The following is a 22,679-nucleotide window of genomic DNA, read 5'->3' on the forward strand; positions in this document are numbered from 1 at the left end:
TATTTTTCTTCTGCTCGTTTAGTTTTGGGTATCTTTAGCAAATTTTATGTATTTGGATTTTAATCCCCTATGACAACTTTCAACATTTAAGTAAGGGTTTCGTTTTGTTTTATTTTACCTTACCATTTTGTTTTATTGCCTTACCCATTTTATCATTTTATAGATGAGGTTGATCTATGGAGCCAAGGCTGACATCACACTAGTTATGTAGCCTAGGCTGCTCTTCAGGTCATCTTTGTGCCTTAGTCTTTCTGGTGCTGGGATGGTCACAATGCTCCTGGCTGAGAACACCCTGTTCATGTGTAATGATGCTGTAGAAGCACTTGGCTTAAATATATCATTTTATTGGCCCTATGTTTTTATTTCCAGTTTCCTTTTTGACTTATTTGATTTGATTGCTATTTAAAATTCTAGTTTGCTCTCCCACAGTTATATATGTGATATTTTTGGTGCTGTCATACGATTTAGAGACAGCCTTCATCTTTAGCTCATAAAGGGCCAATTTTAATTGACATTTTAATACTCTTCAACCCTTGGTTTCTTTAAACAAAATTCTTTTGTATCTTCTATCTATGAATTCCCATTTGTAAAATGTTAGTTCTTTCCAATTTTGGTATTTCCACTTTTATCCATGTCTCTTGCCTTCTTTTGTCCCTGATGGTCCTGGACCGTAATCTCATTACTGATCTTAACCTTGGGATTCAGGAGAGGCTGCATTAATCTCTCTCAGGATGACTTGTTCCAGTCTCCAGTTTCACTGTGGCTCACACTTCCTGAGTTCAGTGACTGCTCTGCCTCAGGCTGCCAGGAAGCTTGATGTCTTTGCCACTCAAGTATTGCAGCTCCTACTTCGTGATGGGTAGTGTTTGCACGCAGACAAACTGCTTACTAATTCAGTCATGTGCTAAAGGGTGCTGTATCCAGAGCCTTTGTGTTGGGATGCAGAAGAGCCTGTGCTCTGCAGTCCACTGTTCTGAAGGTGGCAGCAAGGAGCTATTGTGTCCGCTTATCTCTGGGCACAGTTGCTGTGCCCCTGTGGTGCCATGATTTATAGCACCCCCTTTCTCTGCTGTGTGTCCTTCACGGAGATGAATGATATGCATACTCTTCAAGTACAAACTAACTTTTATTTTTCAAGTGCCAAATATATTTGTCAGCTTTATCCATGATAGATGGAATCATGACATATTTAATTTACCACTTTATATCATAATGCACAACATTTGTATTTTCCTTATAATTTGAGTTTTCTTTAATTATGAGGTCAGATATTTTGAAATGTCATTTAATGGAATGTTGAAGTCTGTTGTAGATGTTATTTTACCTTTTCATATTGCCCATATAGGTTTTGAGATTTCATATGACATTAGGCATCTACATATACACATAAGATGTGCACAGCATACCGTGGATGAATGTACATGTATGAGCATCTTTATATATCATCTGGCAGGAAATTTTAACTTAAATTGGACAAAAGGTTTAGCTGTATCTAAGTTTTTAAATGTTCATTGTTGTTTAATTGAACTTGGGTTATGTTAGATTATTGACTAGTAAAGGAGTTTATTTTACTCTCCTATGAGACTCAGCCCATGTTCTGAGACATCTTTGGTTTCACATGGCAATATAAGAAGCATTGCTATCACCCACTGTGCAGAGGTTGAGGACACAGCATGACACCCCATAGCAAGGAATGACCTGGCTCTGCATTAGCTGCTTTTCTCATAGTGACAGAATCCTTCAGAACCTTAACCTACAGAGGGAATCATCTATTTGGCTCATGGTTTAAAAAGAACATCTGTCCTGGCTGGGCAGTTGTGGTAACAGGCGGTTGTAGTGGGACAGAAGTGTAAGGCTGGTCACATGGTACACAGCCAAGTAAAGTGGGGAGAGAGATGGCTGCTGGTGCTCAGGGCACTTCCTCCTTTTTATTTAGCGAGGAATCTAGTCAACAGAAGGGTAGCTCTCACATTCAGGGTTGGTCTTCCTTCACTAGTTAAATCTCTTGGAGAACACCTTCACAGGCCTACCCACAGTTTTCCCCATCCAAATCCAGCCAAGCTGACAATGAAGATTAGCTATTATAAGCCTACCCCTGGTCAACTTGACACCCAAATACAATACTTCAAGTTTTAATACTCCACTGTTGTCTCCTATTTTCACACTCCTCTCATAGTACACAATCTATTTAGTGTGTCTCTGGGAACCCACAGTGTCTTAACAGCTCTGACACTGTTCAAAAGTCTAAGTGCAGAATTCCTGGTGAGATACAGGCCATGTCTCAACTATGAGCATCTATAAAATCAAAACCAACCAAGAACAACAATAAAGTAACAAGCTATAGACTTCCAATATTCAAAGACACAGAGTAAACATCCTCATTTCAAAAAGGAAGAGAGAACCACATCCTGTAGTTCCATGTCTGGCCCTTGGGCCTTGTGATAGGATCTTTTGGGCTCTAACCACCTCAGGTAGTTTGGCCTCTACAGGTTTCCCTCCTGCAGGACACAACTCTTCTCTCTCGGGCTGGCTCCTCTCTGCTTCTGCAGCTTTCCTTGTTTGATATCCATGGCTCTGGTAACTCAAGTATCTTGGTCTCCATTGTAATTTAGACTCTGCTTTTGTAGCTTCACTAGAGACTCTTCAAGGCCTTCTTGCAGTAATCTTACCCTGAGACACAATGCCTGGCCTCAGCATCGTTTCTGCACCTTGGTGGAAGCCTCCACAACTCTGTAACTCTTGAATTTTGCATTCTTGTCAAACAAGCACTATGTGGGTCACACTGTCGATGTTTGTGGCTGGCTTAGGGTATACTTTGGCAACCTGACACTGTTGTAGTAGCCTCTCTGTCCCTCGATGGTTAAACTCAGGAAAGTAATTCCCTAGATGGTTGTTTTTGAAAAAGGAACCAATTTAGTGGCATTTTAAAGCCAGGCTCTCTCCCTTCAAATGCATTTGCAAATTTACAAGTTGGAGCCATCCCTACTGTCCCTGTGTGGTGGGAAAGGTTTCTCTTTAATGCTACTTACTCATCTTCTTCACAATTGCAGCCACTTTTCTGCAACTGTATTATCTGAACTATAAACTCACCTAGACTCCTTTCCTCATCAAACTGCACAGTTTTCTTGTATTTCTGTTCTTGCGCTATAGACCTGACCAAAAGCATTAAGTGTTAACTATATCAAGGCCTGGATGTGCTTCTCTCTTGAAATTTCTCCAACAACTAAATGCATTACCTTTGAATTTAGCTTCACTGAAGTTTTCAGGATAGAGGCTGAAAAGAGCCAGAATTTTTGCTATCATGTAACGTGAATGACCTCTAGCCCATTTCATGGTAGACTTTCATTCTCTCTGAAACCTCATGGACACAGTCTCCAATCCCCATTGCCTTCAGCATACTGGTCTTTCACACTTACAATAGAATGTCCCATCCATGCTTATAGCATTCTAGGGCTTCTGTGGTCTCAGCTATAAAGTCTTCCAAATTCTTCCACAAGTCAATTGCAAATGCCTTAGTACCATGAGGTCAGGTTCATTGTCAACTTGACTGAATTTAGGAACACTATGGTTAGGAACACTGGCCATGACAGTATTTTTAGAACAGTTTAACTGGAGAGGAAAGATGCACCCTAAATGTGGGTGGGGCCATTCCATGCATTGAGGTCCTAGATTATTATTAAAGGTAAAACAGAGTGGAGCATTGGCATTCATCTCTTTCTGCTTCCTGAGAGTGGATACACTGTGACTAACTTCTCTATGCTCTTATTGCCATCCTCTCCCTGCCATGACAGACTAGACCCTCAAATTCGAGGACCAAATCAATTCTCCCTTTTTACTTTTGCCATTTGTTGCTACAGAAAGAATAAATGTAATTAATAATACCACAACAACCCCACCCTCATACCAAGCTTCTGTATTATTTTTCTCATTGTTATAACAAAATATTGGCAACTTCAGGGAGGGAGAGTTTGTTTTGCCTCACAATTTGAGTATATCATCAAGGAGAAAGGGACAGAAATGACTTTAGATATGGTGGCAGAAACATGAGAGAGATGGTCACGTTGTGTCCATAGTCATGGAGCTGAGGGAGAGAACGCTGCTACTCAATGCTTACTCTTTTCCACTTTTCGTCCAGTCTGAGACCCCAGCCCATGGAATAGTGGGTTTTCCTTCCTAAGTTATATCTGGAACACCCTCACAGACATTCCTAGAGTCCTGTCTCTGAGGTGATTCTAAATTCCATCAAATTGATGATGAAGTTGACAGGCCCCAGATGTTGCTAGCTGGGCAGCCCTGCTATGGGTAGATTATCCTGATCTAGTTAATGTTCAAAAGTACACTGATTGAGAGTTGTGTTCAAAGTTCCAGCTCTACCATCTTCAAATGAAGTTCAACTAACTGGAAACTGCACATATGGACCAGGATTCTGTAACTTACATTCACACACATTCAAGTTGACATTTCAATATTAATTCTCCTTCAGTGCAACTCCAGAGGAAATGTCACACACTGAAGAGGCAATGGGCAGCTGTGTTGCTGTCCTATCCCAGTGCTGTGTCCTTTGCCTGAGACGGAGCTGTGGTCTGACCACAATCTCTTGAGCATCTGTCATCTTCTTCTACTCTTCTACATTTCACTGGAAACAGATTCTCCTGAAGACACATTCCTCATGCTGTGAAAATGGCCATGTGCCTCATCCTATGTCCTTTTTTTTCTCTTGTTTTAAAGGTTGTAAGAACTGCAAATTTTTAAAAAAAGACTGAACTTTTAAAATGATTGTAAATGCAGCTGACTTAAAGGACCTTTTTTTTTTTTTTTTTTTTTTAAATGGATTGACATTCCTTTGTGAGCAATCAAATGGTATCTTCCATATAGACCTTAGAATAAAAGGATTGCCTCCTGTCCAGATTTAAATTTAACATAGAGGTTGACACAAATCAATGAGAAATTCCTGCCCCTGCTATTCTACATTTCCCCTCTGGGCATCTTCTTGAGTGTATATGATAGCAAATTTATTTATAGACTGTGTTAAGGAGTCTAATCTTTAATAAGAAATGATAATCTGGGCCTAACTTATATTCCCCTCTGATTTGAAAGACAAAAGAAATCTGCATATGTTCTCATTTTTAAACACATCTTTCTTGTAGGCCTTGGCACAACTTCACCTGGTAGAGTATGTTGGAGAACAGACTGCCTTGCTGATAAAGGTACATTGAGTGTTCTAATAGAATGTGTTTTAGCTACTAATATTTTTTATTTTTATTAAAAGAAAAAAATATCTGGTAAGAATGTTACATTAATTATGTCAATTACGTCCAAAGCACTAAAGGGAGCTTACTTTTTCTTGGATAGCCTAGAGATGAAGGGATACTTTTATCAAAGAATATATAATTATAGATGCTTGCTGATTTGCTTTGGCCTTTAGTTAAAATATGTCTAAGGAGGGGCAGTGCACAGTAAGTGAATGCTGCAGAGATTCCTATCTTAGGACTCTGCTGTGCCATCAAGCAGGAGGATCAGTCTGTGTGGGCCCCAGATGTGGGTAAGAATGTTCACTCCTCTGTCTACAGAGCTATTTGGCTGCAAATGGCTCCCCCTCCATCACTTGTGGTCACTGTTCCTGGTATAGGTGTGATCCTGGCTTGCATGTCTATGTTTACCTTGGTCTTACCATGTGTCAGAGGAAGGGCTAAAAATCTTTTGACTCTTCCCATGTATGTGATTTAGCAGTGCAATGGTTAATGCATAGCATGGCCATCATCTCCTCATTTTAGATGGTCCCAGAAGATCAGCGCTTGGCAGCTGCCATCGTACTAATAGTGTGGGTCTCAGCCTTGGCATCATCTTTGATCGACAACATCCCATTTACAGCCACAATGGTAAGTTGTGTGTTCCTGTGTTTAAGACCCAAACTTAGCCTGTACTCATTTGGACTCACCTTTCCTTCCTAAGAAGCATAGTATGAAACCAGGCCCTCAGTTGCTCTTACATGTAAGGAAAAAATGTGAGCTGAACCTGAGGCAGCTGGACATGAAACCAAGAGGTCAATGGCAGGCTGGGAACCAGGGTCTGCAGGATAGATAGCACACCATGGGTGACTACCTGTTTTGGGAGCCCAGCTGAGGGTTGTTACCTCTCTCAGAAAAGAAAAATATTTTTTGTTCCAAAGGCACTTCAAGACACCAAAAGATTGAGCTATTGCCTTTATTATCTTCAAATGCAGAAGTTATTTATCATAAGTAGTTTGCATGGCTTCTGGTTTGCAGCCTGTGCAGGGATTTTAAGTCTCCATTTGGTTCTAACCAGTCAACACCAAGACCCCCATCCCTAGGACATCTTCTTTGTCATTGATTCTTTGGCTTAGGGAAGGGGCTGTGAACCTTGGTGTGAATAACTAAAAGTGGGAACAGATACTGAAAGGTAAGAGCTGGGTCCCCCCCCATGAACAGTTCCAGACTTAAGAGTGCTTAGTATAGGGCAGAAGAGTGAGTGCCCCTTGTAGCAGGATGCTGGCTGGGGAGTTCTCTCTGTTTCTCTTGAGGCCCCAAAGGCCCCGCCACTCCCTATAGATAGTCCATCTATTCTGTCATAATCTGCTAGGAACAAGGGAACCCAAGGTGAGTGCAGCAGAGCTGGCAATGTGAGGAGAGGGCTCCAGTCTTATAGCTTTACCTTCCCCTAGAACCCACATTGTTCGGACCTCCCTATCAATCTGGAATTCATTTTCTGCTAACTTTTACCCTCTAGTGATCCAGTGTGGCTCTCATTTCAAGGCATGGGTTTGGGAATTCTGAACAAATGCAGTGGCTGTTATTTCTAGTGATCACATCTCAAACAAGACACATGAGGTCTCCAGGAGTCTAGAATGGCGTATTTAAGGGGTCCTGAGAGTCTGTGAAATTTGCAATAAGCAGTACGCTTAGATATGAAACACTGAGAACTTTCCCTTTGAGTAATGAACAAGACAATGTTATCTATGAACATGCTTTACTAGTCAAAGGCTCTGCAGTAAAGCAAGAGAAGCAAGGAAAGAGGGCTGGAAATGAAGATGCTAAACTTCAGTGTTTACAAGAATATTGATCTGTATATTAGACAATGCAAAGAAGTCTATTTTTAGCAATTAGGATGGATAGATGATTTTGTTCAGATACTGTAGAGATGAAAGTCAGTTAATAAATCACTGTGCTTCTCTGTAGGAACAATAAACTAACAATGAGAACTTGAAATAGATGACATTGATAGGTGGTGCTGCCCTGTTGTGCATCTTCAGCCCCTGAGACAACAGGTGACTTTACACACTTATCTTGTCCTGGAGAGACTGTGTCATGTAGTCCCAGGACATAAGTGTTTGTCACAGGCTTTTTCTCTGTTCTTCCTGCTGGCTTTGTAAGATTGGAAGGAAAGACAGACATGGAAATAAGCAACTCTATGACCCCACAGGCTTCATTTGTGAAGAGCCTGAGGAGGGGACAGTTCTAGTCTAAGAAACCAGAGAGTCTGCTGTTGCTTACAGGCTGGGTATCATAAGGCAGAAAAAGGAAAGAGGGCAAAGGACAGAACACCTTCCCTTTTGGGGTTGTGGTGACTATTGTTAGGGATAGCTAGGGACATGAGTAGTGACACAAGGAATGTCAGGCGATGGATAAACATCTCTCATGATCAGTTTTCTGGGGTTTGATTGGATGGACAGAACAAGAATATAGAAAAACAAGTTACTTTAGACTTGGAAATTGCCATTGTCATCTCTTTCTGAAATGGAAGAACTTTACAAAATGATGTGACTCTGGCTAACAGCCCTGAATGCTTCCTGTTGAAATTCTCTTCTGGGGAAGCTTCAAGGTCTCCACACCAAAATCTTACTGGAAGTGAAGAAAAAGTGCCCCATATGGGAAACACTGGGTTCTTTTGTTGTTTGAATATGACTCATCTGTTGAAGTGTTGGGAGCTGGAGGATCATGAAGGCATCCACTGATGGCATCATCGCCTGATATTCTTCAAGCCACTTGCCCAACTCATTTCTGCTCCTATAACTAACCCCTCACTCATACATCTGTAAGCAGTCCCAGCAAAAGCCATTGGTTCACCAAACTGGACCTTGGTCTGTTGCTGGTTTCCTATCTGGGGTGAGTACATGTTTGCTTATGCTACCCGGGAATAGTGTCACTCAACAACATGGTGTATTGTTTCCCTCCAAGCTGGCACACATAGATCAAGGTTCTCCATTTAGTCCCTTCCACAGTGTGCTATTGAAGAAGATAAAGCTCTGTCTTGATGACTTTACTATTACTGTGATAAAACACCATGACCAAGGCAACAGAAAGCATTTAATTTGTCTTAATACTTCAGAGGATCACAGTTCTAGATGACAGAGGGAACAAAGAGTTGAGAGCTATTATCTTGATGTATCATCACGAGGCAGATAGGGATAGACAACGCTGGGAATTGTGTGAATCTTTTGAAACCTCAAAGCCTACCCCCATTGACTTAGTTTCAAACAAGACCACTCCTCCTAATCCTTCCCAAATAGATCCACCAATTGGCAACACAGTATTCAAATAGATGAGCCTATGGATGCCATTCTCATTCTAACTACCACATATTCAAATTTACAAAGTTAGTTCTCTAAGAGGTGGATGGTAAAAGAGCAACTGAGCCATTTATCTGTAATGTTTCGTTTCTTCAAAGTAAAACAAATAGAGAGTGCTGAGACAAAGGCAGTAACAAATTCAACCTTCCTCATGTGCGTGTGAGCTGAGTTCTGTACATGTCTGTATGCACAGGCATGCCATGGTGTAGTTCACTGGACCCCTCCTTGCTTTTCTAATCACCTGTCTTAATAGAGCAGATCTTTTTATAGCTTGACCTCTCCCACATTTCGGCATAACTTTTTATTGTTGGCTTAATAGTTGTGTTAGGCATTGAAGGTTCACTGTTCACGTACTGCATTTCTTTTATATTGAGTAAAGTTTCCATCTTCTATACACATCTGTGCTGTATCTTGTTCCAATCCTTTATTTTTGTCTCTGTCTGGAGAAATGTGTCAGCAGCTAAGAGTATTGGCACCCACATGGTGGCACACAATCACCTGTAACTCCAGTCCCAGAGGATCCAACACCCTCTTCAGGCCTCTCAGGACCCCAGAAGTTCTCATGGTGCACAGACATAATGAAGACAGAATATTCATAGGCATAAAAATAAAAAAATAAAAAAATTTCATTTTGGTTTCTTTAAAAAAGATCAGTATGCAAATAGGTTTTTTTTTTTAAAAATTTTCATGTAGATTACTTTAGCAGGTAACAACTTTATTCATGGTATTAGTGAGTACTATTTCATTTGTAATGCATATAAAATAGCATTAGTATTTCAACCTATAGCAGAACATAGCGGGTCCACCCTTGGATGAGGGCAAAGCCATATGCACACAAGGGAAACACAGGAGTGAAGAAAGGTTGGTTACTTGTTCAAATAAAAAGAGCACTGGGAAAACTCCCAAAGCACGTCTCCTTAAACAAAGGAGACAAAGGGATTTTATTAGGGAAACTCATACATATTCATGCAGAAAAAAAAAGAGTCATGCCTGGCGTACACGATAAAAGTGTGAATTAATCACAGAAGGCTACCTTCCCCAAAGTAACTCTTTGTTTACATCCTCTCCAGTCTACCATCTTCCAGGCACTCAGTGCTTTACTGTGTCCCGGAGAGCCATAGGCTCCACCTTTGCCTATCCCTCCTGCTGGGCCTCCCCTATCCTGAGATGTGCCTTAGTGGAGGGAGGGCTACTCTCTTTACCAGGGTGCTAGAATCTCCTTTGCCTTTGCTTGGTTGATTTTGCCTCTGGGGACAGGTCTCTGTCCTGGCCCCTGCACACGCGTCGATTGCTAGTGGAGACTGGGAATCTTAAGCTTGTGTTTGTGGCATATGATGGCAAGTGCATGCAGGGGCTTTTGCTCCAGTGGTTTTGGCACATGTGGAAGATGATGGCATGGTCCTTTGCACTTGATGGGTCTAAGTGTGGGGTGGTAGTGGTGGTGGTGTAGTGAAGAGATGGTAGGCATTATTAAGGTAAGGGTTTTTATTGTGACTAAAGAGAGAGAAAATATCCAGAGGCAAGTAGAGGAGTTCAGAATAGAGAGAAAGAGAAAGCAGATTAGACATGGCCAGCAAAAGAAGAGAGAGAGAGAGAGAGAGAGAGAGAGAGAGAGAGAGAGAGAGAGAATAGTGGAGATAGGGAGATAGCAAGAGATAGAGAATAGAGCAGAGTGAGAGAGCACACATGGGAGAGAATAACAAGAGAGCAAAAAGATAGACAGCTAGAAAGAGGGAGGAAGAGAGGGAATAGAGATAGAGAGATGGAGAAATCCTGTGCTTATAAGGAGAATGACAGGGAAAGGAAGGTGGAGTGCTTTCATCGACTTTGGAATGTATAACAGGTACTTGTGATACCCAGGGAGCCTGGGGGCCACCGAGGGCTTTGATATACTGAAAGGCACCACAGGTAGCCAGCCAGTCCCTTCTTCCAGAGGTAAGGCGGGATGTCTCCTTTTGGCAGCTTGAACCAGTTTCCCTAGTTCCTGAGGAATGCTGGCTTCCATCAAACCACCAGAAATCCTTCTCTGGTCCAGCTTGAGCTCATTTCTAGACACCTAACAATGGGGTTGCAGAATGCATGTGTGGCTCAGGGCCAGTTAGGTGGAAATAGCCAGCTGCCTGTTACTGCTTTTGGTTTTATTTTTACCTTTGCAGTCAGTGATAAGCTACCTGGGAATTTTCCATTGTTTAGTAAAAGACCAGGCTTCAGAATCTGTCTCCTCCTTCTTCCATCCTCTAAGTGCCTGCCTCCCACAACAGAACTTTCTCCTGGATCAGCTGTGGTAAGCCAGAGTCCATGGCCCTGGGCTTCAGGGACTGCTTTCTGAATGTCTTCTTCTCTAGCCTCTTCTGTCCAAGCCCAGGTGTGTGAAGTGAATCCCCCCTCCCTCACCCATGAACCCACATTCTGTAGTTAGAGTTTTCCTGCCTGACCCACAATCAGGACAAATCTCTCTCACCCGCCAGGCCCATAGATGCTCAGAACCAACCAAATAAACACACAGAAACTTAGATTGTTTACAAAGTGTATGGTCGTGGCAGGCTTCTTGTTATCTACTTCTTCTATCTTAAATTAACTCATTTCTATTAATATATACTTTGCCACGTGGCTTGTGGCTTACCATTTCCTTACATCTTCCTTGTCATGGCGGTGGCTGCCAGCCTCTCCACTCCAGCCTTCCACCTCCCAGAATTCTCTTTTCTCTTGTCCTGCCTATACTTCCTGCCTGGCCACTGGCCAAACAGCATTTTATTTATACAGAGCAATATCCACAGCACTTCCCCTTTTATTTATTATTTTTTTTTAAAGGAAGGTTTTAAATTTTTCATAGTAAAATTACATATAACAAAACAATTATCAAGCAAGAATTACAGTTATAATATTAAAGAAGATATCCTATCTATCTTACATTTGTGAGTCTAAGGTTTTGTATCTAACTTACCTTTAATCATGATTGAGGAAATTATATCTATCTAGTCTTCAACCACATCAAAGACCTCAGAAGGATATAATATTACCTGAGAACCAGGAGAAGGATGTAAGCAACTTTCTGGAGCCTTGTAGGGTAGACAGAGACAGCTGGCAGCCTGGACAGTCACCTAATGTTCCTTTGTAAAGTTGGGGCATTTGTCTTCAGCCCACAAGGGCTAGAGTCTCTTGGTCACTTTTTTCAGTGTCCTGTAGAATGTCTGGCAGTTTCCTCTGTGAAGCAGGAACCTGAAGGACCATTTTGTCAAGCAAAGTTCAATGGTCACCTTTTTATGGGTCCTGCATGTCCAGTTGATCAAGCAGTCCAGGCAAGAACAGTTTCTTGCCCAAATGGCTATTTCTGCCAAGGTGAAGATAAACTCCATATGAAGTGTCTTCAATGCCCATCTTCCTCTCTGAAGTAAATCAGTGTTGTCAGGAGCAGACATGTCTCACTGTCCAGAAAGTCTAAATTTTAAAAATATTTTATTTTTATTTTTATTTTTATTTTTTTATTATATTTGTGTTTTAATTTTACACATCAGCCATGGGTTCCCCGTCCTCCCCACCTCCTGCCCCCACCCCCACCTTCTTCCCCATCCCCTCCCCTCCATTCCCATCTCCTCCAGGGCCAAGACTCCCCTGGGGATTCATTTAAATCTGGTGGATTCAGTAGAGGCAGGTCCAGTCTCCTCCTTCTAGGCTGAGCAAAGTGTCCCTGTGTAAGCCCAAGGTTCCAAAGAGCCAGCACATGCATAAGGACAGGTCCCGGTCCCACAGCCTGGATGCCTCCCAAGCAGTTCAAGCTATTCAATTGTCTCACTTATCCAGAGGGCCTGCTCCAGCTGGGGGCTCCACAGCCTTTGGTTCATAATTCATGTGCTTCTATTCGTTTGGCTATTTGTCCCTGTACTTTTTCCAATCTTAGTCTCAACAATTCATGCTCTTACAGTCCCTCCTCTTTCTCGACAATTGGACACCTGGAGCTCCACCTGGGGCCTGGCTGAGGATCAGTTATTGGATGAGAGTTCCAGCACGACTGTTAGGGTGTTTGGCCATCTGATCACCAGACTAGGTCAGATCAGGCTTTCTCTCAACCACTGCCAGCAGTCTACAGAGGATGTATCATTGTGGATTTCTGGGGACCTCTCCAGCACTCTGCCTATTCCTGTTCTCATGTGGTCTTTATTTATCATGGTCTGTTATTCCTTGTTCTCCCTTTCTGTTCTTGATCCAGCTGGGATCTCCTCCCCTAAGCTTTCTTTCCCTCAAACCTTGCCCTTCATTACTCCCACTGTCATCCAGGTTGTACATTTCTCTGTCATTGGGTGATCCCTGTGTCTTTCCTAGGGTCCCATTTTCTAGGTAGCCTCCGTAGAGTTGTGCAGCAGTCTAGTCATCTTTGTTTTACGTCTAGACTTTGGAAATCAATATGGTGCTTCCTCAGAAAATTGGGAATCAATCTCCCCCAAGACCCAGCTGTAGCACTCTTGGGCATATACCCAAGGAATGCTCAATCATACCACAAGGGCATTTGCTCAGCTATGTTCATATCAGCATTGTTAGTAATAGCCAGAACCTGGAAACAACCTAGATGCCCTTCAACTGAAGAATGGATAAAGAAAATATGGCACATATACACAATGGAGTACTATTCAGCAGAGAAAAACAATGACTTCATGAGGTTTGCTGGCAAATGGATGGATCTAGAAAAAAGTCATCCTAAGTGAGGTAACCCAGACTCAGAAGGACAAACATGGTAGGTACTCACTCATAGGAGGATATTAAAAATATTTTAAATGCCATATTCTGAAGGTCTTCGAAGTATTTGAAGATTACCTATCTATCTGAAATATCTCTATGTATACCTAGAAGACTTAACTAACATGGCTATGAGTATGGTTATCATAGATGATTAATTATTAATCTATTTTTAATTATCCATTACAAATTTTAAATGAGCTATACAAACATAATACCTTAAACACAAGTAGAAATATACACACAGTATAACAAAATTAACTTTGTTTGTATCAATAGACTAAAATCTATACCAATGTAAAAAATTTTAACAAGTTGTTGCTCTTTAGAAGTAAGTTCCTTAATCTACCCTTTCAGACTATTATATCTATATCATATCCCCTTTTCTTCTTTAAAAAGAGATCACATTTATAATCAACCTGTTTTAAATAAAAATACTGTTTTTTTATGTCACACAACAGAGGGCTCTTCTGATTTGGGACATAAAAATCTCTTAACCTTTTCTTTTAGCAATATGTCTGGGTTTAGAGAAGGAGTGAGCCAATTCCATCTCCAAAGCCAGCTTGATAATTTTGGGAAATTGAGCATAGTCTCTCTTACTACTTCCTGCTGGAGGGGGGCACTGTATATTATGGGAACACAAAGAAAATTTTAGAATTATGGAGTAGTCTGTGAGGGTAAACCTCTGAGCCAGTTGCCTTGAAACCATTCTGGATGTTGGATCATCTGGGCCATGGTGTCACCGGAGACCTTTCAGGTGGTCTTGGCTGATCAAACCTGATCTATCTTAATCTGGACTGATCAAACCTGATGTATCTTAATCTGGAACAAATCCACAGCCTCTGGCTTTCTGGAAAAACAAAAGCAGAGACTCTTTTCCAAAGCAACATATCCTTATATTCAAATTTTGAAGTTAAGGTACATTTAAAATTTACATACTTGTTTAACTCAACAGCTTTTACGATCAAATCTTTTTCTTAGTTAAAAACCCCAAAGACAACATAAGCCAGATTCTCTGTGTAATATCCATCTTTGTAAGATTGAAAGCTGCTAAGGCTGCTGGCTCCGCCCACCTCAGCTTCCCAACATGGCAGTGGTACAGTTTACCACCAGCTCTGGGTCTGGAGCCATGTGTATCACCAATTATCAGAAGCAGTTCTATCAAAGCAGAGCATAGCACAGAAACTTTTTTTTTTTTTTTTTTCTGAACTAGCAAAGGCTAAAACCACCACGCAGCAGAGTAAAGTGCCGCTTGTAGACTCCTCATTCCTGCCACACTGCAGGTCAGATGCACCGGAACCCGCCATAGTAGCTCAAACTGGCAGGCTGTGGCTAACTTGAGAGAGACAACTAGGAAGCTGTTTTTAGCTCCGTTTTAGAATCTTTTTTTCCTCAGGTTTTAGGTGGAAACTCTTGCCAACATGTTGGGCGCCCAACAAAACCCTTCACAGGTTGGAGCTGGACTCTGGCAGACTCCCACAGGGAACATAAATGTAAATACACAAAGGACCAAAGAGCTGGCTTATACAGCTGCTGTTTTGGTTGTGAGCCTAACCTTTAATGGCTGAGCCATCTCTCCAGCCCCAGCTGCTGTTTTGAAGGACTATCAGTACAAATGCAGTCATGTAGCCTAAGACTACTTGGTGAGATGTAGCACCTGCAGGAATCGTTCCCTTAGGACAGTGGTTCTCAACTTCCCTAATGCTGCTACCCTTTAATACAGTTCCTCATGTTGTGGTGACCCCCCACCACAAAATTATTTCATAATTATAATTTTGCTACTGTTATGAATTGCAATGTAAATATCTGATACACGATTGTTAGGATAAAGGAAAAAAAGAAAGAAAGGCAAATGGGTACCTTTCGGCAGGCCCTGTTAAGGAATGCCACTGAGCAAACGTGCCATCACCCAACAGAGTTAGTGCAAGAGGTTTATTGGGGGAGGGGGAGAGTGAAAGAGCAAACGGCCATGTTGGAGTTGGAACGTGAGAGAGGCAGGCAGGCAGGCAGACAGACAGAGAAACCAAGAGAACAAGGAAGAGACAAGAGGAAGAAGAGAGGCAAGTGAGCGAGCTGTGCCTGGTGGGCATTTTTAAAGGCTGTACATGTTGCATACCTGAGGGCAGAAAGGCTCCTGGTGGCAGGCAATGATGTAACTGCTTTGGAGACAGAGGCAGACTGCTGCTACAGTCGTCATAGGCCACCCCTTTGAAAGGGCCATTTGACCCCAAGGAGGTCAGGACCCACAGGTTGAGAACCCCTGCCTTAGTACAATGGCCGAGGAATTCTGTTATCCCAAGGGCATATGAGACGAAAAAGAAAACACAGCCTGTCTCTCTTCTCTGTATCAGGTCTCCGAACTGTCTCCAAATTCATCACATTACTGTGTACAAACAGTGGTCAAGAAAGGATGGCATGTCACTGGGAGGGAACTGGCTCATAACTGGTGGGATGACACCATGGAAATTTTATTCATGCCCAGAGGAAAAACAAGCAGCCAGTAGAGGAGTTTAGGCTTCCCTGTTGGCTGGACAAGGCTTCAGGAATGTTTTAATCAGAGCAGTGTAGATGAAGGAATTCACATCCCAGTGTTTGGGATGAACTAATTTTGTTACTAGTTTTATTTACTTGTTTGTTTGTTTGTTTGTTTATTTATTTACTTATTTATTTATTTACTTACTTACTTATTTATTTATTTATTTATTTTTGAGACAAAGCTTCACTAAGTTGCCCAGGGCCTTGAACTCATTATGTAGACTAGGCTAGCCTTGAACTCTTGAATCTACCTCTTGAATGCTGGAATTAAAAGCTGTTTACCACCATGCCTAGCTATTTTAGGGTTTTTTAAAACTGAAGTAAAATGTTTCTGACTTTCATCACTTCTGAGTGTTCTTAGGTTACTGTTGTTTGAGACAACAGCTGTGGCTAGCCCTCAGCCTGGAGTCCTTCCCTTCACTGCTTATTGTTAACTGTGACATATTAAACAATAGTTAGCACTACTAATATTTAATGCAATAAGAATAGCCATAGAGTGTCTGAAGGGGTTAGTGTGAGGCCCCTGGTCCTCACCATGTGCCAGGGCTCATCCCTTGCTTGCTTGAGGTAGAGGGAGAGCTGAATGGGATGGGCAATGGAAGACACTGGCATCCTGCTGTCGAGATATTTTAATATTTGAACACACATTTCCATGCCTGGGAATCCCATTCATACCAACCTGCCTTTTCTTCCTTCCCCTCCTGTCTGTAGTAGGCAAGAGCTTGGGGGACTCCGGGAGCAGCCTTGTAGCAGCAGAACCCCTGGACCTCTGCTACAGTGTGCTCACGGCACTGAGACCAGAGACCTGAGATACACTGCTAAGGACTGAGAGTTCTCAGACACTCTTCCTTTGTTGAAGCCTCATCTTTTCAAACTCCTTGGCTTGAACAGGAAAGATTCGGTGGCAACTTTCAGATTTAAAATGTTATTGTTTTATCCTGGGCCAAATTCAAGCGATGGCAATTTATGCACATAATTTTATAGTTTTTAAAAACTGATTTCTTGGATATACCTAGTTGTGTGTATCACCATCTAGCACCAGCGTGAAAGTCACATTTTGAAGGCTCTCTTGTTCTTCAGCATCTTTTTACCCCAGGTTTCTTTCAAGGCCCAACAAGAAGGTATTCAAGCAGCTGTAGCTGTTGGCTGTAACACCTGGCATAGGGAAAAACACTCAGAGGTGATGAAAGTCAAAAGCACTTCACACAAGCTTTTCCTTTTTGTTTTTCACTTGATGCCATTATTGCTTTTAGCCTTTTCTTTTCTAAAATGTCCAAAAACAAAATAATAGAGAGAGCTGAGCCAGGCTGAGTGGACGGTAATTAGGCTAAATAACACAGCAGTTACAGGAATTCATGGCTGTTTCTGCAGAGGGAGGATCTGGGATTGAATCCCAATATGCCATTTATGAGAGCTAAATAAGGCCGTCCCTAGAGGAATAGGGATGTGAGCAGCAAAGACACACTGTCTCTTCCATTAGCTTGGCAATGTGGGCTGCAGGCCTTTCCCGATGGGTATGTGATTAGTGAGTCCTCTGGCTAGGGAAGGTGGCCTGGTGGGGACATTGCAGGGCATCGGGTTTTTTTTTTTTGTTTTTGTTTTTTTGTTTTTTTTGACTGGCAGTCATATAGCCAGATTTAGGTCCATACACTCTGCAAACCACTGTGATATATTTAGGGGACCAAGACTCTGAGAAAAGGATAATCAGAGTGTATCTCAAACACACAGGATAGCAAACTGTCAGTTATAAATACACTCAAAGAGATGATACTTTAAAAACACAACTATTAGAAGAGGGCCCCTGGCTACTGGTAGGACTCTCTGGAAACTGATATTCCTGGTTGTGAACTCTGTTACATGTCCTAGCACAAATGCCACAGGTCCAGGATAACTGGGAGAGCAGTGATGAGAGGCAGCTTTCCCAGGGTGCTGCTTCTGAGCAGAGACTATTTCATGGACGTAAAACCTACCATTACGGTGTCTTCTCATGGCCCACTCTCATCAACTGCCTGTTGTTTCTGTTTTACATTTCTTGTGTGTGTGTGTGTGTGTGTGTGTGTGTGTGTGTGTGTGTGTGTGTGTGGTGTGTGTGTGTGTGTGTGTGTGTGTGTGTGTGTGTGTGTTGTGTGTGTGTGTGTGTGTGTGTGTGTGTGTGTGTGTGGTGATGGTGGTCAGAGGTCACCTTGCAGAAGTCAGTTCTCTCCTAACATGTGGATCCGGGAATCAACTGGGGTCAACAGGTTTGGCAACAAGTGCCTTTACCCTCCGAGCCAACTCAGCAGCCTTCATCTGTCAACCGAAGTGACAGCAGACACATTGGCGGAGTGATTTAACGTGGCCTGAGACGGTGCCTCGTGCACAGCATGACATGGGCAGGATTTCATAAACACTGGATTTGTGGTTCTTAGGCACCACGTGAGACAGGACATGACTTTATCCACTGTGACCCACAGCAGCAGCCTGGGCAGCTTCAAATGAGGAAACCTCATCTGGCTAGGACCAGACACAGACAGATGGGGACACACTCAAGGTTTTGTGCATGCCAACATTTGCTTTGGCTCCCTTCCATGCATCTGGTGCTCTTTTTTTTAAAAATTATTTATTTAACAGTATGGTTATTAAAAAAAAAAAAAAGCAAAAAGAAAAACAACTCTCTGAAGACCAGTGAGAATAGCTTAGTGGTTAAAGGCACTTGCCACCCAAGAATATAAGCCTGCCAATCTGAGCCATGTGAAGTTGGGAGGAAAGAACCGACTCCATTTTATAAGGTTGGCCTTCCATGCTTGTGCTGTGATACCTCCACCCCATCACACACACACACACACACACACACACACACACACACACACACACACACACACACACACAGAGTTAATAATAATAATAGCATAGGAATAATAACAACAGCAACAATAATAACATAAGGCCCCTTACATTCTGTATGTCTGTCACAGTATGTAGCTCTTGTAGGTTTCTATGACATGTGGCTACAATGTCCCTTTCTTTCACAGATTCCTGTACTTTTGAACCTAAGCCAAGACCCGGAAATTAGTTTGCCTGCACTGCCGCTCATGTATGCTCTGGCTCTTGGTGCCTGCCTGGGAGGTAAGGGGTCCTGACTTCATTGTGGGAAAACCACACTGACACCATGGGGCAGACAAAGGAGCTGGTAGATAGCAAATCAAAAGTAAATTCAGGAGAACCCTGATTTCAAATTTTGAACAGTCAGAATTCCTTAGTTCCTCTGTGAAGCTTGACAGCTTTTGCCCTGTCTTTGCATGGCTTGGGTCCTGGAACCCCAGTTAGGAGCAGCAAGGAAAAGAAGAAAAGGCAAAAGCATGGGTGTACAGAAAAACTGGGACCAGGTGCTCTGGACTCAGAGAAAGAAGTCACAGTGCCTGGGGTGCTCAGAGTTTATTGTGTACAGTTGAAGAGGGAGGCGGGGTTATTTCATACATCTGATCGAGGAGACAAGATTAGGAGTTAGTGTCAGCAGCGGAGCAGTCTTCACCACACTGTGTGTCTGAGGCATTGGTGCCCACGTCAACAACGCATTCATTCATGACTTCACTTGCTCCCTACAACTTCTCATCCTGAAGAGCCCATGGTCTGAGCATGATCACTACCGACAGTTCAAAGCTAACATGTTCCCACTCTGCACCTCCTTGCACCACACTATCCAAGTCAGAAGAATCTGCAGTGGCCATTCTCTCTCATTCTCCTGCCTTCCTCTCTGGGCTGCATTGCCCAGAAGCAATGCCACGGGTGAGCAGGGACTCTATCTAAAAGGAAGGGGGAAGAGGAAAGGTCAAACATGGCTTCTGAGGCTGAAGTCTGAAGAAACTGCAATGTGAGTTAGAGATTGTCAGTTGAAATTGACCCCTGGTTAATACATGAGGGCCTTGGATGCAGCTGTCTGGAGTGGAGTCAAGCTAGAGTCCTTATATTCAGACAGCTTAATTGCCTGTGGGAACACAGGTGGATTGTGGAGAACCCTAGATAAACACACCAGCTATATTTAACATTTTTGTTGCCTCTAGGCATGTCTAGATAATCTAGCTTTCTGTGTTCTTTGACTTACCTGACTATCAAATCGATAACTTTCTGGCTCATTTATCTGCTCTTTTGTGAAGTGGGATTAACATCGGCTAGTGACACATATATGGCTTCAGAAGATAGCTAATTTGTCTGATGCAGTGACTGAGGCTGGAGTCTTATGGAAGTGCAGAATAATTAAAAAATTTTTTTCCATCTGAGAAACAGCTCCAGGAAACAACAGAGTTTCTTTCATAGATACATTTAACACCAGCAATGGAAACAAGATCCAAGGACACGGCAAATTCATCCCTTAAGTGGGATTTTTTAAAACTTCAATAAAATTCAAACATGTGAACTACCTGCTATAAACCTAGCATTGTGCTCTAGGGTGAGGAGCCAGTCACTCAACCTAAGACTGTAACACTGGGGATGCTCACAATGGGGATGTTCTCCCAAGGTGGGAGGCCCTGAGCACATGGAGAAGGCCAGAAAGAGACTGCAGTTGGGGGAGAGAGTGGTCAGAAAAGGTGATCTGAGGGAAGGGGGTTTTGAGCAGGATCTTAAAAGGCAAGAGGCCTTCGGAGCTAGTTCCTGAAGGGTAAACTTGGAGTGGTCTCCAGGAGAGACACTAACATGGTCTAATAGACTAATAAGCTAACGTAGGCTAGACACCCAGCACATCTGGGGAGCAGGTATTAAGCATTATTGAACAGTAAGGTTTTAAGCACCAAGGACTTTTAAACAGAGTTGTTGGAAGGTGTTCATTCCTGGCACACTGAACACTCACTGTGCCCGGTGATAACACCAACTCTGCTGGGGCCCCATCTCTCACTGACTCAGGGTTTGTGATACAAAATACCTAACACAAAAATGTACCCTTGGAACCACATTGAAGGGTACCATTCAGTGTCACTAGATACATTTACAGCACACCTTCTTCAGGATGCCATTCACACCCAGATCCATAGCCCTTTTCATCGCTTTAAACTGAAACTCCAAAGGGAAGCAGTGACATCGTTGACCCTGGGGTTGACAATTTTGATGAACACTCTAAGTGGAGGCTTTTGATTGGCTTTGTAAGTGCAATTTGCTGTGTGAACTGGGAAGCACTGACCAGATAGTTGGAAACTATGACATATTTTGTCCATCTGATTACCCTGGCTTCTTTTTCTGTTGCTGTGATAGAGAGCTCAGACAAAGGCAACCTGATAGAAGAAATTTTCCTCTTGTTCACAATCATGGTGGGGAATCAAGGTCACAGGAACTTGCAGTGTGTGCTGGCTAGTTTCATGTCAACTAGACACAAGCTAAAGTCATCAGTGGGGAGGGAGACTCACTTGAGATAAGATAGGGCTGTAGGCAAGCCTGTAGGGAATTTTCTTAGTTAGTGATTGATGGGGGAGGGCCCTGGGCTGGTGGTCCTGGGTTCTATAAGAAAGCAGGCTGAGCAAGCCATGATGAACAAGCCAGCAAGCAACATTCCTCCTCTATGGTCTCTGCGTCAGCTCCTGTCTCAACTTCCTTCAATCTGGAAGTGTAAGCTAAATAAGCCCTTTCTTCCCCAACTTGCTTTTGGTCATGGTGTTCATCACAGCCATAGAAACCCTATGACACAGTGTCTAGTCAGGTTCCATCAGCATTCCACTTACACAGCCCAGGATCCCAGCCAGGGTATGGTGATACCCATAGTGGGTGGGTCTTCCTACCTTAATTAACAGTCAACATAATCTCCCCCCAGTACATCCAGAGGGATATTACCCTTGGTTCTGTAAGGTTGACAATTAAGACTAATTATCACATTTGGCAAGGATGCAGAGTCTCATTTGTCAGGTTGCTAGGCTCAGAACAGGACCGGACAGACAGACAGACAGAGAAACAGACAGACAGTGTGAATACATCTGAAAATAAAACCCAGAGGAGGTAGGTAGTCTGGGCCAGCAAAACCATGACTTGTACGTTGCTACCTGTTTCAGACCCTTCAGATGCTTGGTGTCTATCCATGACACATCCCTAGACATCTTTAAGCTCCTCCTCTTTGATGTTGCTCTGGAGGCAGAAGCCTTGATTCAAGCTCAGGGCTTGCTACCTCTCACCCCTCATACTGTAACAAGCTTTCCAGTCTCTCTGCCATTGTTTTCTTCATGAGACTCTGGAACTGTTCTGTCTCACCATGTTTACGTTTCTAGTTTCAGAAGCATCATTTCCTCCTGCTCACACACTGTAGCAGCTCCACAGCAGGGTTAGCTGCTCACTAGCTCTCAGGGGAAACAGGCTTTTTCTCTACTGTTCACACACTGATGTCAGACCTGAGCTAAGTTGGTGGAGCCTGGGTTGTGCACTTGAATACCAGTGGCTCCGATTGGGGAGAAAGAAGAGGCTCTTGGGCTCATTTGTGTAAGTCTATCTTGAACAAATCGCTAGGTGAGGGAGAGAAGAAGGGGTGGGAAGAATAATTTGATAGGATAGCCTTGGCTGTTTTCTTCACCAAGACTGTAGGACTGGCATAAGTGCCAGTGTGCATAGTATCCTTTTATCTCATTTGCACAAAGAAAGCTTATTCAAGAAAATGTTTATGTTAATGAATGAAGTCAGGTTATGCCATTGTTTCACCTGATGTTTTTAACCCTTTTCATCTGCTGAAAGAATTTCCTAGTAGATGTCTGAGCTTAGAGTCCAGAGGTTCATATCTGAGGTCGTGTAACACTGTTTAAAAAAGGACACACATTGCCACCCATGGTCGTTTGCTTTGCTTGTGTTTTTCTCCAAGAGAAAAGAGATGCATATTACC

At 42.7% G+C, this 22,679-nt stretch overlaps 1 protein-coding gene across 3 annotated transcripts in view; it reads left to right on the top strand.

Annotated features, from left to right (window-relative positions):
• Oca2 (OCA2 melanosomal transmembrane protein) overlaps positions 1–22,679 on the top strand; it is a 291,349-nt gene that overhangs the window by 184,585 nt on the left and 84,085 nt on the right. For all 3 annotated transcript variants that reach the window (XM_036194928.1, XM_036194947.1, XM_036194936.1), the window contains 3 exons: positions 5,148–5,207; positions 5,775–5,879; positions 18,865–18,958. In XM_036194928.1, coding sequence (XP_036050821.1) covers positions 5,148–5,207; positions 5,775–5,879; positions 18,865–18,958 — 259 coding nt within the window. The remainder of the gene's footprint in view (positions 1–5,147; positions 5,208–5,774; positions 5,880–18,864; positions 18,959–22,679) is intronic.

Source organism: Onychomys torridus, chromosome 1 (assembly GCF_903995425.1).
Source record: "Onychomys torridus chromosome 1, mOncTor1.1, whole genome shotgun sequence".
Taxonomy (NCBI): Eukaryota; Metazoa; Chordata; class Mammalia; order Rodentia; family Cricetidae; genus Onychomys; species Onychomys torridus.